This window comes from Staurois parvus, unplaced genomic scaffold (genome assembly GCF_062004578.1).
Source record: "Staurois parvus isolate SC_StPar_1 unplaced genomic scaffold, SC_StPar_1.0 ptg000287l, whole genome shotgun sequence".
NCBI classification, from domain to species: Eukaryota; Metazoa; Chordata; class Amphibia; order Anura; family Ranidae; genus Staurois; species Staurois parvus.
The window spans coordinates 11,279,379-11,297,242 of NW_028318083.1; the positions used below are offsets into that span (position 1 = coordinate 11,279,379).

General features: G+C 39.3%; 1 protein-coding gene across 1 annotated transcript in view; it reads right to left on the bottom strand.

Annotated features, from left to right (window-relative positions):
- Positions 1-482: 482 nt before the first annotated feature.
- The window catches only part of MRS2 (magnesium transporter MRS2), a 30,879-nt gene continuing 13,497 nt past the window's right edge, over positions 483-17,864 (bottom strand). Inside the window, exons 8-11 of the mRNA XM_089682252.1 lie at positions 10,387-10,539; positions 6,347-6,464; positions 4,779-4,892; positions 483-1,579 (exon numbers count right to left, since the gene is read on the bottom strand). Of these exons, the coding sequence (XP_089538378.1) occupies positions 1,517-1,579; positions 4,779-4,892; positions 6,347-6,464; positions 10,387-10,539 (448 nt within the window). The 3' untranslated portion in view covers positions 483-1,516. The remainder of the gene's footprint in view (positions 1,580-4,778; positions 4,893-6,346; positions 6,465-10,386; positions 10,540-17,864) is intronic.

The window sequence follows — 17,864 nt, forward strand, 5'->3', positions numbered from 1 at the left end:
TCCCACATACAGTGCTGGAGACAAACAGGGAATTAAGCAGAGTTTAGCTGACACAGCCTGTTACACATAAACACACACACACTAAAACTTTTAGCCCAAACAACTTCAAGTGTTAAATATTCACACTTTCAGAGTTTTAAAGGGACATGCATACCTCAAAATTAGCTAGGGAGAAAGCTGTCTCATTCAGTAGAAACTGTAACTGAATGAGGCAGCCGTCTTGTTTTTTAAATAAAATGACTTTTTTTAGTTAAAAAAAAAATGGCTCTTAACTTTTTTCGCTGGTTCCTAGTTTCAAAGCGAATTTGTAAATTTGTCAGGCCCTGGTATAGGGGATTTCCTTGCAACGTTTTACCCAGTGTTCAATCACTCCAATCACCTGACGATAGCTACATATAAGCAATGGTTAAAGATCCTGTGTTCTGTACAACTAAGAAACATTTTTCCTTTAATTAGTAAAAAAAAAAAAATCCAAAAAACAGTTCCAAAAATGATATAAAATTTATTTAGATACAGTGTTGCATGATGGAGTATTTGTCAAAATATCACAGCACTGGAAACAGAAAAATGGCCTTGTAATGGGGCAATACTGGCTCATACTCAATTGCTAAAATGATTGATGGACTTACACTTAACTAAATCTGGCCCTCGATGGAAACCTTTTTGTTTGGATCAGCCAGCAGGCTGATAAAAGTAAAAATTGCTCCATACACACATTTGAAATGGACAGAGGAATCCTCCCCACTGTACTATTGCATTCTAATCATAAGATTGACTTCTCTTGAGCAGGAATGGTCATAGATGGGTTGTTGTTTGGTGGGTCCTTGCTGAACCAGCCAATTTTTGACCAATCTATGATCAGCTTAAAAGTTGCTCTCAAAGCATCAGTGGCTAAACAAAATGATGTTACCAGATTTCACCTACAGATGGCAGCATATACTTTTTTCCTTAGGCAAATAGTAGGAGTGCAGGCCCCACTGTGTTACTACATGGATCAGGGAAAAGCATGTATTATGACTTATTAATGAATATCTGCACTATAGTATAGACCTTTATCAGAAATAGCAACATACGATCAACTTCTTCTAGGACTTGTTCAAGTACCACTACCATGGCAGTGCAGTAGATAATCTAAAATGTACACTATACAGTGAATTTCCAGTGAGGGTTGTATTACTAGAAATAAAACACAGGTCCATGTATGTCTCTGGTCAGGAAGAGGATGATTAATATTAGTATTACATATACCAGAAGTCAAATAACATAAAAAAATATTTCCTCTATATTTACTCACAAAATGCGACAAAGTGCAAGTGAATGAAGTCCACATAAACTGCTTCCCTCCATGTGCTTGTTTACTCAGAGGAGGCACACTAGGAGGTGGAAGCTGCTCCACTAATCAGGATAAAAATGTCCTTGCAGCCAGCACAGCGCTGGGCGCTTTGCTTTCTGTTCCGTGGTTGAGAAATACCATTGTAACAGTCACTCTGCTTAGTAGTTCATTGGACATGAAAGATTACGTTTTCTGGTTATTTGGTGCATCTACTCTTCCATTGAAAGGAAATGCCCTCTTCAAGATCTGGAGAAAACAGAAAAATACAAACTATTAAGTCCATTTATAACACTAGTTTCTAATGTGAAAATTTCATATTATAATTTCCCCAGTCATGCAGCTTTAGTAATTTAAAGTGGTAGCAAAGGATAGTACTAGCCATTGTTAAAATGTTCTATCCTCCCTCCTACTTAACCTGAAAGAAAAAAAAAAAAAAAGAAGATCTGTGTACTTATCGTACCTATTTTTCCTCGGTCTAGTTAGGTGATCCCCAGCTCCCCTGTGTCAGCGAGTGGCTACTGCAGGGGACAGGAGGGAACGCTGACAACGTCTGGGCCTTGAGAGCCCATGGGTAATGTCACAGCTTTGGAAATTCACTGCTGCTGCTGTTAAGCAGTTCCTTAAACAAGGGAGCCAGAGCTGCAGGATCACGTGCCCAAGATTAAAAAAGGTAAATACACCGATCTTTTTTTTTTTTTTTATAAAAGGTATGCAGGAAGGAGGGGGATGGAACTTTTTTAAAGAATAGTATTAGACTGATCTTCCATTTGTATTTTGGGGTAAGTCGAGACATGTTTTGTCCAAGCTGCAGGAAGCTCTAAAGCACATGCATATATTTTAAGTGCCCTAATAGGCAATGTGGCAACTCACCATATATCTCACAAACACAAATGTTCAGGTCGTAGGAGCAGTACTACAGAGTAAACATGCAGGCTAGGTTTACCTACATTTTCAATGTTCCAGTAGCTAACTGGGAAACCGACGCATTGCTGGCCAACAGGAAGGAACGTTTGGTACAAAAGGTATGGTGCTACACAAATGTGCACAATGGGCTGCCAGTTACATTTCTGGCAGTGAAAAAGGGCAGGACTACAAGGTGACCATGCAAGCGCTGGTTGCACTGGATTTTTTAGTGTACCACAGAATTTCAGGCTATTTTGACGCAAATAATCTAAAAAGCTACTCTGCTGCCTGAATCCATGGGGTTCTAGAGGACCATTTGCCACCAAAACTTATATGTAGCATTTGACTTTAATGCGGTTACGCCTACCCTTGGCTAGCAATGTGATGGGTGGTCTCAATAGCTTGCGGGGGGAAATGGAATAAAGGAAAATAAGCTATATTAGACTTGAATGTGATTGCAACCCAGAAACCAAACCCTCCTTAAAATTGCAAAAATACAAGTAGGCTTTTGTGTACTGCTACTGCTGTAAATCAATTTACATAAACCAGTAAGCAGCTAGGTAAGAATTTATATGTAGAGTGCATAATCTTCATAAAAAGTGCAGCGCAACTCCCTCAGATCCCCTATCCTAAACGTAACTTGTACCACTATTTATAGTGACAAACATTTGTGATTTAAATAGTCCCATCAACATAAAAGTCCATACAATACACCAACTGGCGTTAATACGTGACACTGTGAATATCTTCTTCTTTTCACACTTTGGTGTACTACCACACCAGGTGAAAAACCTGCTCACCTACAAATTAAGTCATTAACACACTTCTGCATATACACAGCCTTTAATCTTCCTCTTAACTCCTATTGTCCTCCATATGGTGAGACATTATTAGTATTATTGGGTTTATCAGATTTTCAAATCATTGCAATCTGTTTTTATGTAGATTTTACACAGTGTTCCAGCTTTTTTGGAATGAAGGTTGTAAAAAGGAGCTACCAGTATAAAAAGTTAGGAAACTCCAACATTCCTGGCACAGAGATCACGTGCGTTTGTACATTGTGTTTATCTGTGATTACGTGTGTTTACATGCGGCTGCGTTTAGCGGTGTTAGTAAATTCTTGCCTTTTCTAATGTGACTGTTTACTTTTTTTTGTGTGCTTTATTTATATACAGATAGCTGAGGTACATCACTCCAGGACGCTGTCAACTATATATTTTTTTTTTATGTTATGAAAATGTTGCTAAACGCAGTGCGTAAATTAAGCCACAGGGATGTATTGTCTGCATTTAGCTGCGATATACAAGTTCCAAGTTCCTCGAACTGCTGCTAAAAGTTGAAATCTAACCGATTGTGTGAAAGGGGCCTAAGATTAGACTGGGTGATAAATATGTTTTTTTTATAAGTGCATGCACACTGTTCCTCACACACATTTTACTCTTCTAGAGTAGGCACTCAACCAGGGTGCCATCTGAGGCTGTCAGAGGTGCTGCGGCAACCTGGTTGACAAAGGCATTCAAATCAGACTAAGTTCCCACTGCTCCGCTGAACAGTACATCAGCACAGCACTTGCACTGTAAGTGCAATATATGTTTTGTTTTATTCCTTGGATTTTAATAAATGGAATTACACTATGTGGCCTTCCTCCTCCATTCCTTATACATGAGTACTCGATTGCCAATGATGTTGGATTGAAATAGGCCAGTGTAGCCAAACAGAGGCGGACTACAAGTCACAGCAGAACCCAACATCTCCTCCACCAAAGCGAGTCTGACTCTTATTTGTTTATAAAAGTCCACAGGAGCTGGTGAGTGAGTGGGACCACTGGGGGGAACACAGAGCACGAACTACATGGATATATGAAGAGCACTTTAATCCTTGGAAGCTAAAAATCCACTAACAAAGTCACAAGGAACTGTTTGTTTGTCATCATAAGGGGGCAGCGCTCTTACACTTTTTAATTTTAAAAGTGTACAATTTTGGCTGCCTCTGCAGCTAAAGGGGGAGCTACTGGGGTGGTAAAAACACAGCTCAACCTTGTGGTTTTACAATCTCCTAACCTCATGTGGCTCACATCTGCATGGCTGCATGCTTTGTGCAGGGCAGCCCATTCATTTCCTAACCCTTTATTTTTTTTTTGTGCCACAGTGAAAATGCATCATGGTTTGCCAATGCGAGGAAGTACAATTAAGAACTAATGGCACCCCTACACATCTGCTAAAGAGCAGAACATTTGTGTGTATGTTTTGCATCCATTCCCTGACATGCAGTGATGTAAACCAAGCCTTAAAGTGTGGTGCCTTGACACTGAAAATACATTTCACAGGAGCCAGGACTGGAAAAGGGCTAAGAAACACTGTTCTAGAGACAGTTTTTTCTTTGCTCCATTCCCCAGTCCTGCTTGTAACATACTAAATATTTCAGTGTGGCTCATTTTGGTTTCACGGTCATTTCTGTAATAAAATGTTCCATGCAGTACACACACACTGCCATCTCAACAAACTCCAAAATCAAATTTTAGGAAGAATTTTTACCAACATACCGAGGGAGGCTTTGATGGTTCTATATGCCTTCCAAGAAAAGAAAGCAACCGCCTCCATATTAGACCACTTCCTAGGAACATTACTCCAGTAACAAACCAAAAGATCTTAGCATCCTAGAAACAGAGAAGAGAAACAGAAAAAAAATGCACAGAATGAACAAGAATTCACAGAATATAAAAAGAATACAAAATTAAAAAAAGAAAAAAAAAAAAAAAAATCTGTGTGGGCACACAAGCTCATGTCACAGCCACTACCTCTTAAAACTAGTGAAGATTAATCATTAAAAAAAAAAAATAAATCTATTATATATATATATATATATATATATATATATATATATATATATATATATATATATATTCCAATGATTGAAGTGAATTCAGTTATACTATTGTGGCATGTGTGTTATTTATATATATATATATATATATATATATATATATATATATATATATATATATATAACACACATGCCACAATAGTATAACTGAATTCACTTCAATCATTGGAATATATATATATATATATATATATATATATATATATATAAATAAAACACACACGCCACAATAGTATAACTGAATTCACTTTAATCATTGGATATCATTGTCACAAAGCTGAAGGGCAACCGAAGATAATAAAGCTATTGGCCTGTGTGAATAGTCAGCAGTAATGCCAACATTGTTTTGGCTACTAGGTCCAGTTAGTCAAATGTGCAGATATATTCCGAACTACATAATTCTGAAGTCAAACTAAAATCCACCCTCTGGAGGTAGCACACGGTATTTTAAAAGCTTATAAAGGTATCTGCCAAATGCTGGATAAATCCAGGTTACTTGGTCACCAATTAGAAAAATGCAACTTGGTGATCAAGATACATCCTCCATGCTAAATCTTCACACCACATTGAATGCCAGATAGCCATAACCTCTCTATTACCAGGCAGGCTTCATAGCCATTTTCTCTGCCATCTATGAGCAGAAAATCACAATGCGCTGTAGCAAGAGGAAAGACTTGCCAATACCACAGGCTGTACAAATAACAAAAGCTGAGCAGCACTCTATTACTGAGCCATGATTCCATTAAAAGCATGGACAACCACTGACACCTAACTCTAGCTGCATTGCACTGCACTATGGAACACAGTGAAAATGTCTTGGACTTCAGATCCAAAATGAAAGAAAGGAGCAAGCCAATTCTGCAAGTGAAACCTGTTTGTCATACGTGGTTTCAACGTGGTTTAGTTGGGGGGATGTAACTGTACTGTATAGTGAACGGTTACATTTTTACCTAATGGGGAAGAAAGTAATGACAAAAGAACCGTGTGAGTGTATCTGATGGACTGGTGAGGCACAGTTTTCTTGTAATATCAAATTGGAATTTGGATGAGCAAGGCATTTTGTGAAACATAATGGAGGTACCGACTTGGTAAATTAACTGTTTCTCTATTTTGTCTTGGTTTTAAAGTTCTAAAGAATCTGTACAAGATTGGCCTCGATTTCTCCATTATCCATGTGTATATGTATATTTCTCGTTCTTCAATTATAATATGTATTTTTGTACTTACATCTTCAAAGGTAGATTCCAAATTCATACCAAAGGCAACTCCAATGAGACCAAAGAGAGAGATGGAGAAGGTACCCATCGTAAGTTGTAAGTTCAGTCTCATCATCACATTTCGGTGGCTGGAAAACAAACCGGTACATTTACTTGTACTGTATTTCCAAGCAAGAGAGTAGGGGCCCACCTACCTGGAAAGGGACAAGAGCATCTGTCAATGCTTTCCAGAGAACTTTATCGATTTAATTAGAATGCTAATTGTTGCGACGAAAAGTACATGGAGGAGGGTTAAGGAAAAGATTAGGCATCATTTTAGTTGTTCGATTATACTCCATGACAGCACAACTGATAAATATACCATACAAGTAATGTTAAGTGAAAGAATAGTGTATTTTCAGTTTGCACATATTTCGCATTGTTATTGCAGACATGTGAGGAAGCACAGGACCACCATTGTAAGTCAAGTACAACCTACTCTCCAGCAAGCAGCACATCACCAAATCTCACTTTAAATCTTATGCTACTAGCAGTCCCAGGTAGCACAACCTGTCACATACAAGACATACAGCTATGGTACACTGTCATTTTTCAAAATTCAAGAAAAAATTGTAAATCTTTCTGGGTGCTCCTTAGAGACAACATCTCAATTTTTCCTATACCATTGAAAATCCTCAACTTTCTCAGCTCAGGTCAACTTTAAGGCCCCTTTCACATGGGCGTTCCATTGGTTCATTTTTCATCCATCCGTTGATAGATGAAAAAAGGACATCAATTCATCTCTGTGGAAAAATAGATGTAAACAGATTGTTATAGCATCATCAGCTATGCCAAAGGCCTTCAAGTATAAGCTTTTCCTAGGATGGGCAATAAAGTCCCAGCCTGAACCAAGTGCTCAGTGCTAGTGACTCAAATGATAGACGTCACAGACCAGAAGTAAAAGCTGTGGTCATTCACTGCTGGTTCCATAGACCAGCAAGCAAGCCAGTATGTTACTTGTAGTTCCACAGATCTAACAAGCAAACCTCTTCTTGTTTTGTACTTTCCAACTTATGCTCTGTTACCTTGTTCCTGCATAGGACCAAGTACTATAGGCAATGGCCAGTCTCACTTGCTCAATAATATAGCCAGCTACATGGTTTGTCCCTGCCCAGCCAGGCTCTCAGGCATACTGCAGCTAATCAATGCAGCACCTTTCCTGTTGGGCTGCAGTCAATCAGGGAAGTTTCCTCCTTTTGCCTTAAGCATAGATTATATCCCTGCCCAGCTTGGCTTTCAGTCATGCTACAGTCAGTCAATCAGAGCAGCACCTTCTCGTCCTGTCGGGCTGCTGTCAATCACATAGATTTCCTTCTCCTGCCTTAAGCACAGAATCTGTGCCATAACCAGTCTCACATCACCTGCTGTCATGAGGGAACATTCTCTCCCAGAATTCTTCATTGTTGTTTCAACTTCACAGATCCAACTCCCTGGTCTGATTTGCCCCACAGTGTTCTGTTCTACTAGGATCTGGTTGTCAGACTACAGTTCTTGGATATGCCGACCACGTTTCTTAAATATCCTTGATAACTAGAGGGTCCACATCGGCATAGCCTCTACCATGAAAATTGGTCTATATCAGTTTAATTCATAGGCTGAAAGACACTTATATATGTTGCTTACAGGCCCATTATTTATATAAAACAGGCAACGTCCTATGTTGAACTCTGAATATAGTCATAACTTCTGACTTGTCTAGTTTTAGAAGGATGTTGACATTGTTATCAGCACCCTTCCAGAGCCCACACCCTAGTGGGATGGAGTTAAACCAATTTTATTTAGGCATGGCATGGATTGTCATGAACTGGACATGGAAACTCAAGCATCAACTTTGGCCCCTCCCACCCTTTAACAGAATATTTGTAGACTGAAGAGCACATTTGAAGTGGAGTCAGTGATATATCACATGGGATTCACACTGGATTTTATATTATAGTATCACTGGACTTTACTTGGAATCACTAGTTGATATTTTAAGTACTAGTTGAATATCTTTGAAGTATTTATGCACTTGTGCACCTAATGATAAAATATAAAGTGGGGTTCAACTATTGCACATAATATTTGAGTGTTTACTGCAGCTGAAAATTGTTGACACACACTAGATTTAATTTATTTTACTTATTTTCTTTTCCCTGGTTTTGTATATTATACCTGTATAGTAGAATTAGTTAAAGTTGAACTTTAGGCTCCACAATAAAAATGTGAAGACAGGCAGGATTTTTAATAGAGAAGAAACATGCTTTGTCTCCTCTGCATTAAAGCTACTTATCTGCCTGTCCGCCCCACGTGCAGCTCACTGGACAAATTCGGCATCGCCGCATCTGACTAAACTCCTGCTAAATTATTACTCGTGAGCTAATATGGTGAATTTCTATAAATAGGTGAAATACAAAAAAGTATATATAAATAAAATGTATAAATATGTCTTGAATCAAAAATAATAAAAATGAAATCACCTTATTATAAATGCACAAATAGGTTCGCAAACACATCATACCAACTCATAAATAGTGTCAGAATATATATAAAAACAAACAACTGTGCTGCGTTCCTATATTGATGTAAATAAACTATAAAAACAGTGTAAGTCCTTACAATATATTATCCAAACAGTACACAAAATTACTTGAATGATCCCTTTAGGATATAGAGAAATATTAGTGTAATAACATTATTATGTGTCCAATATCAATAATAAAGTGAAATCCTCCTTTTCTGAGAGATGGGTACATATAGGTGAATTCACTCCAACATATAAATGATTGCGGTATATATGAAGCTCATTTATGCGCTCACCTCAATTTTTAGCCCAAAAATACAGGCTAAACAAGTTGTTTATCCTAAAAAAGGATAAAATGTGCACTGATGTTCACCACCTTCTTTGAATGTGTTCACAGCGTGATTTCCTGATTATCCACCTGGGGAGGGGCTCTGACGTCACCACGCCCAGTCGGCTTCTATACGGCGAGTACAGCTAGTGTGAGGTGCACACAAGGAGATATGCATTAAGGTTTGTTTAATTATTAAAATGTGAGTGCAATACAATGGCTATGCAATAAAGTGTTTTATAAGGGTAAAGCACTATCTTTTGTTCTTTTTTTGGCATTATATGTGTGGAGACTTCTGAAGTGGATCTAGGAGGTTTATTCCCCTTGGAGGTGAGAAGGAGGAAATATCCATCCATCCATACATCCACAGATCTGCATAGGATAGTAATGAGAGGAGAGACACCAGGTGGATAATCAGGAAATCACGCTGTGAACACATTCAAAGAAGGTGGTGAACATCAGTGCACATTTTATCCTTTTAGGATAAACAGCTTGTTTAGCCTGTATTTTTGGGCTAAAAATGGAGGTGAGCGCATAATTGAGCTTCATATATACCGCAATCATCTATATGTTGGAGTGAATTCACCTATTTGTACCCATCTCTCAGAAAAGGAGTATTTCACTTTATTATTGATATTAGACACATAATAATGTTATTACACTAATATTTCTCTATATCCTAAAGGGATCGTTCAAGTAATTTTGTGTACTGTTTGGATAATATATTGTAAGGACTTACACTGTTTTTATAGTTTATTTACATCAATATAGGAGCGCAGCACAGTTATTTGTTTTTATATTTGACTAAACTCCTTGCGTATGCATGGAAGTGACGTCATCATCACCCGGCCAATGACGTCAGCTGGCGATTGAGACCCGGGCGGAGAGCTCAGGGTTGCCGTATTGCTGGAGCTGAGGCAAGTATTGTTCCCATTTAAGCATCCCAACTTGAATGGTGGAACTTGTCCTGATGCTGTTCCATTCAGGAAAGGGACTGGAAAACACTAAGGAAAGACGTAAGATGGGCAATTTAAACTTTTTCCATTATTGTCCCTTGGCTGGTAGGCAGCTATATTGTCTCCTTTGGGATGTCAGACTATAGTTTCAAACTCAGAAGCAATACTACAGATCATTCAAATAATTTACATGATGCAGGTAGTGGAGTAATATAGTAACCAACCTGTCCAGGTTAAGGAAAATGACACTTTCTGAGTCATCAATCAGTAAACGTAGCTCTCTGGCCACATTAGCTAGGTCTTCTGCTTGTCTATGATAATTCTCCAGAAGCAATTCCATCTCTTCAGCATGATCAATCCTGGAAGTACCCTCCACGCTGAAAAAGAAATCAACATTTTTAAGCGATATACGTCACCAATGAACCAATGAGGAGGGAGATTGCAGACATCATATGGCCACAATCTCTGAAGTGGATGAAGGCCCTTTTCCAATGACATAGAAAAAGTGAGAAGACAGGACTCTTTACTCCAGAACATAACAGGAGTCATTTTTTTCCAGCACTTTTAGTCGCATAATTGAGCAAGCCTTGATTATTTTTTTCACTGGTCCATCAAAACCTTTTGTTCTGAGAGCAAAAAACAAAGGTTGATACTCAATAACTAAAAATCTAACATATTATGATCATATTTCAAGCACTTGCTGTTATTGGGGTAGGGCTCCTGCATTGTTACCCTGTCTCATGTGCCCCTGGTGGAGAAACAAGCGGTCCTGCTGACCAACTTTGTGCAGGCATGGCCCACTATGCCATTATCATGAAACCTGCTCACAGCAATGATGTCCAGCTGACAGAGAGAGTACATGTAGACAGGAATAGGTTGAAAAATATTGGAGGAAATCAGCAGCACCTATATGCAACATAGATGAAAAACAGTATTTTATGGAAACAAAACATGGCAACTGTTTAAAGTGCCTCAGCAAACTAAATAGATACACTATATTGCCAAAATTGGGACACCCTTCCAAATCATTGGATTCAGGTGTTCCAATCACTCCTATGGCCACAGATGTATAAAATGAAGCACCTAGACATGCAGACTGCTTCTACAAACATTTGTGAAAGAATGGGTCGCTCTCAGGAGCTCAGCGAATTATAGCGTGATACCAGGATAGGTTGTCACCTGTGCAATAAGTCCATCCGTGAAATTTCCTTGTTACTAAATATTCCACGGTCAACTGTTAGTTCGATTATAACAAAGTGGAAGCAACTGGGAACAGCAGTAACCCATCCAGGAAGTGGTAGGCCACGTAAAATGACAGAGCGGGGTCAGCGCAAACTGAAGCGCACAGAAGTCCCAACTGTGTGCAGAGTCAATAGCTAAAGACCTACAAACTTCAAGTGGCCTTCAGATTAGCACAACAACAATCAGCACATGGTGTGGGTTTCCATGGCTGAGTAGCTGCATCCAAGCCTTACACCACCAAAGTGCATATGCAAAGTGTCAAGTGCAGTGGTGTAAAGCACGCCGCCACTGGACTCTAGAGCAGTGGAGAAGTGTACTCTGCAGTGACGAATCATTCTTCTCTGTCTGGAAATCCGATGGATGAATATTAATAAAAAAAAACCTGCGCCAAAAAATATTAAACTCCTAAACCAATGCTGCTGCTCTTTGTTGACAAACCATCGAAAAAAATAAATAAAAATTAAAAAACTGCGCAAAAAATGTCCAAATAAAAGTGCAAAAAATAAAAGTCCCAATCCAAAAAATTAAGATATCTTAAATCCAATGTGCTCCAAAGAAATAAATGAAAAAAAGATGTAAAGATGGCTCTGGAACGCAGCGTCTCGCGTGTGTTCCACTCACAGGGTATGACGTCACGGCTTATCAAAGAAAGACCGGAAGTTACGTTGACGCGTTTCGCCCCTCTTCCAGGGCGTTATCAAAGACCTCCTGCAAAGAATCCGATGGACTTGTCTGGGTTTGGCGGTTGCCAGGAGAATGGTACTTGCCTGACTGCATTGTGCCAAGTGTAAAGTTTGGTGGAGGTGGATTATGGTGTGGGGTTGTTTTTCAGGGGTTGGGCTTGGTCCCTTAGTTCCAGTGAAGGGAGCTCTTAAGGCATCAACATACCAAGACATTTTGGACAATTTCATGCTCCCAACTTTGTGGGAACAGTTTGAGGATGGCCCCTTCTTGTTCCAACATGACTGCGCACCAGTGCACAAAGCAAGGTCCATAACGACATGGATGAGTGAGTTTGGGATGGAGGAACTTGACGGGCCTGCGCAGAGTCCTGACCTCAACCCAATAGAACACATTTGGGATGAATTAGAGGGGAGACTGCGAGCCAGGCCTTCTCATCTGATTTCAGTGCCTGGCCTCACAAATGTGCTTTTGGAAGAATGGTCAAACATTCCCATAGACTTTCACTAAACCTTGTGGACAGCCTTCTCAGAAGAGTTGAAGCTGTTGTAGCTGCAAAAGGTGGCCCAATTCAATATTGAACCCTTTGAACCAAGCCTAGGATGCCATTAAAGTTCATGTGCATGTAAAGGCAGGCGTCCCAATACTTTTGGCGATATAGTGCAAGTGATCCAAGCAGCCCTGGCCAGTGATCCTTATATCATCACCATTCACAAACATAGGCATGTTCCTTAAAAAACAGAAAAGTCTGACAAAAATCACCTATATTTGCATTTAGTGATTTGAAAAAAAAAATCCAATAAATGCTCGGCATTATATCTAAATCAATTTAATAAAACAGTATGTACAATACCCAGAAGAATTATAAATGGGGACATTTATCTTGGCAAACAGTAAATGAAAAGCAAAAATCTAATTAAACAGTTAAAAAATCATTTAATCTTCACAGATAAACATTGAACACATTCATTAAAACACAGTAATAGAAGCACAAAAAAAGTCTATCAATTCAGAGTAAACAAAACTAAAATCTATTTCTCCTATCTGACATAAAACAATTATATTTACATAAAGAAAACATTAAGCCATTTGGGGAGAAACAGTCTCATTTATTTTCGAGATCATTAGCACTTGTCCTGTAAATGTAATTAATGCACACTATCAGTTAAGCTAGAACTTCAACAATGCAGTGCAGTGTTTATGTGTTGGCAAAGTTAAAAGATTGATAAAAATACTAAACATACATTAACTGATAAATGCTTTGCAATTTTCATAAGAAGAAGAACACAACTGTCAATCTTTGTGTAAATAAAGTGGGATCCAGTAGCTTACAACTCATATCCAAACCTATTCCGCTACCTGGGCATTAATGTAAAAACAGAATTATAAGTATGAATTCTATAGAAATATGAGATACTCAAAACACTACTTCAACCTATCTGAGAGGGTTGATATGGCAGTTCCCACAATGCCTGATTGTGACAAGGCCACATGTGCTGGACTACAATTCTCCTACTTCACAGGAGTACAAGTAAAAGCACAAGCTGGGATGCCTACGCATGAAACCATCGATTGCGATAAACATGTCACATATCGCTGCGCACGCCAGAATGAGAGCAATGATTCTAGCACCAGACCTCCTCCATAATGCTAAACTTGTGACCTATAAGGGGCTTTAAAAGTGTCACCTATAGAAAATATAGGGTACTGAAGTTTGTCGCCATTTCACAAGTGTGCACAAATTTAAGGTTTGACAAGCTGGAATCTATTTTCTATAGAATATTTTCTATTCCTCATCTTTTATATTTTACAAACAAAATAGGGTAATTTATTGCTTTTTTGTGCCCTAAAATGAACTTACATGTATATTTTACTAAAGTTTTGCGTTAAAATCATGCAACATAAAAAACTGGGACTACCACTATTTTATTCTCTAGTGTCTCTGCTGTCAGAAAATATATAATGTTTGAGCGTTTTGTGTAATCTTCAGGCCTAAAATGATTTTTTTAAACTTGTTCAAAAAATGCAAAAATGGATCTGGCAGCAGAAGGGATAAAGGATAAGCCCTGACCCACCCTTTCCAGACGAGCAGCCAATCGGTGTTCATCACACTGCAAGGTCTCTCTCCTGCTAGTCCCTGGGGGCGGTGCTGGAGACAGGCGGGGGGAATGATGAGATAAACAGCGCAATGTTAAAAATATTACACATTTAAGTCACCATAAAGCCCCTTTTGTTTTTAAAACCCCCAGACTTTCCTAATATCACCATCGATTTAAATACGGTTTTGGTTAAATTATTTTTTTTCATCTGGAAAAATAGATTGTCATGAGGGACAAGTAGATTGGGGCCCTGATTTAGTCCCATTTTTCAAAAATTTCCACACCCCTGCCAAGGAATTTGATGAGGCATGGTATTTTACAGATATAATTTTTGTCACAGGGTTTTGAAAAATAAAAAATACATTTTTGTTTTTCTTTCTTCGTTTTCCAAAAACATGTGGCAACAAATAAGATCTGCAAAATGCTCACCATGCCTCTTAACAAATAACTTGGAGTGCCTACTTTCCAAAAAGGGGTTATTTGGAGGGGTTGCTTCTACTATCCTGGCATTTCAGGGCCAACAATAGAAGCTTATGCCACACATCACCCACTCTTTTAGACCAAGCATTTTCTGACACTTTTTGTTTACATGAAAAATTTTTTTTTTTTTTGCTAGAAAATTACTTTGAACCCCCAAACATTATATATTTTTTTTAAAGCAGAGGTCCTACAGAATAAAATGGTGGGTGCTGAAATTTTTACGTCACAGTATTTGCGCAGCAATTTTTCAAACGCAAATCTTTTGGGAAAATTGCACTTTTTAGAATTTCAATGCACAAAAACACAACAGATTGCCCAATTGTTTGATAAAATATAAAAGATGATGTGACGCCGAGTAAATGGATACCAAACATGACATTCATTAAAACTGCACATGCCCATGCAATGGGGACAAAGTACATACATTTTTAATATCGATAGGCAATGCTTTAAAAGTCTTTACAGGTCACCAATTTATATTTACACAGGAGGTCTAGCACTATAATTACCACCCTCGATCTGCCGTTTGCAGTGATACCTCACTGTCCCATTCTTTTTTTTTCTATCACTTTTATTGTTATCACAGGGAATGTAAATATCCCCTGTGAGAGCAATAGGCAGTGACAGGTTTTCTTTTCTGAGAAATCTGGGGTCTATTAGACTCTAGATATCTCCTCTGCCCTTAAAGCATCTGATCACACCAAGATCAGTCTGATCAGATGCTTTCCCAATTTAAAAATGGTGGTTAAAGTCCATCAAAACGGAAATGATGAAATGCTGGTAGCTTCCGGTCTCTTAGACCATAGAGATGATCGGAGCCATTCTGGTCTTTGATCATCTTTATGGTCAGTTAGCAGAAATGCCGGCTGCATTCTCAGATTCCCCTGTGGGACAGGAGAGCCCAAGAAAGCTGAGGAAGGCGCAGGATGGGGGGGGGGGGGCCCATGAAGAATGTCCTTTCCCACTGTTTGTAAAAACAATTCAGCAGCTATTTGGCCACTAGGATTCCTTTTACATGAATGCCGACCACCAGCAGGAAAAAAAAATGATACCAAGATGATGCCTGTAGCTGTGAATGGCTGGAGCTGATCACATGATACTGGGTGCTGCGACTAGCCCCAATGTATCATGTGACAGCTGTGGGTCAATCACAGCTCACTAGGAAGAGAAGCAGACCTGTTATGAATCAGACTGATTCATAGCAGCTTTGCTAACATTGAGATCATGTGATTGCATAGCGACCAGATGATCACCGGGGTCCCGTTCACCGGGATCTTCATTCTGCAGTCTCGGGTTAGGAGCGCTGCGTGCCCGCTCAGGCGTGCAGAGCCCCCGTGTGTTAATACAGCCAGAGCGACGCACCCATATGTTGCTTTTCCTGTAGCTGTCGCCTGCCTGCAGAACATTGTGGGAGGGCGGGAAGCAGTTAATAGATTTGGCAACCATATTAGCCCTGAAGCCTGCAACTAGAGCAATCAGAAGGCCAACACCTGCAGGTATTAACGAGCAAATCATTAAACACAGGTTTGTCTATGAAAGCCTTGCATAGAGGTTTATCCCAAGAGCCTGTCAATTAAATGCTGCAGCATCCATATTTTATGTTTCTATTTCAGCCTAGGGGTGGGTTATTGCCCAAATTCAAGTACAGAAAGTCCTCATTTAACCGCAGCAGACCCCACTAGGCTGTCACCTCCCCTTGCTGAAAAAATGGAGAATGTAATTGATGGTAAACATGGAGTATGCAGACCCCACTAGCCCTGCAAAAGCACAAATGTAATATAAATGTAGGAAGGAGTTAATAGGTCGCAGCTTCAGCTGATCTCCGAGTTCGCCAGCACTCTGCTCTGCAGATTAACAGGTGTTAGGGCCTCTGCCTCCAAATTACACTAATGATGGACAAAAACAGAAAGCACATTCACCCTGTGCTTGTAAGAGGCACGCAAACACCCATAGCAACCAAAACCCAAAGAGAGGTCATCTTCCTATGGACAACCTCACACTGTGCCTCCCTACAGTATGTTATACAAAAAAAATCTAACCAATCTACCTTGGAGCCATCTGCCAGATTCATAGCAGCTGTCATGGCAAAAATCAGACTACATGGTGTTGCCTTGCTGAGCAAATGAAGTCTGTTGTAATACTCCTGGGAAGATCCAGGTTCACCTACTGCTCCATCCCCCACTCGTTTGCGCTTCTCCCTGGTGTCTGGTGATGCTGACACTAGGGTATACTCACAAACCCACCATATTGCTGTTCATTTAGGGAAACCTGTGGCATAGCATACTGCCTTCTGCCCTGGCCTATGCACCATAGTTCAACTGGCTCAGAAGACATGCGTCCCCCTATCTGGAAGTAGTCAGGGACTCCCGATTCCTCTACTCCACCCTCTCTGATCCCCAGGGGGGTAGAGTACCTGCTTCAGCCATGCAGTTCTCCCTCCAAAGGATTTAGGGAAACCAGCAGCTGTGATCTATCCATACCAATATGCGGCAAACGTACACAGAATGCCTCTAGGTAGCTATAATGAATTGAGTTTTACACAAACATTTTAGTACTGCAGATTGTAAAGAAAAAGGTAATTTTTAATAACATTCAATTACAATATGACTTGTGTCGCAATTGTAAACACTATACTTTTTTTTTTTTTATTTGCTAATTTTTTTTCCCCACGAAAGTGGGGTTACCCTATAACAAGTTCAGAATTCTCAACCAACTGTATGTAATACAGTGCTGTGCAAATTAGTTGGGACAAGCATGCAAGCCCATTTCCATACTCTGTATTGGGTGTAAACTTGGTGCAGATTGTTTGAGAAGGTGCTGTCCTGTTTTTCACTTATTTACTTCAGTCTGAATTTATATTTTTCCCAGTGAAGAAGTAATTAAAGTTATTTCATTATACAGATTACTTTTTGTTATTTTTGTACGGATGTAGATGGACATCACTCTCAAAAAGTGATGGAAAATATTTGCTTTGAGAGAAAATACTGAATTAACGGTTCGGGAGATGGTAAATGCAGTTGGAGTGGGGAAATCAAGTATTTCAAGGATTGTGAACCTGTATCAAGAGACAGGGTCTGTGGACACGTCTTGCAAAAGGACGCTGTGGGGAAAAAAAAAAAAAAAAAAAAAAAAAAAGGACTATGCCAAGGGATGATGGTGGTAATCAGAAGAATAAGCATCATAAGACCAATGAAACTAAT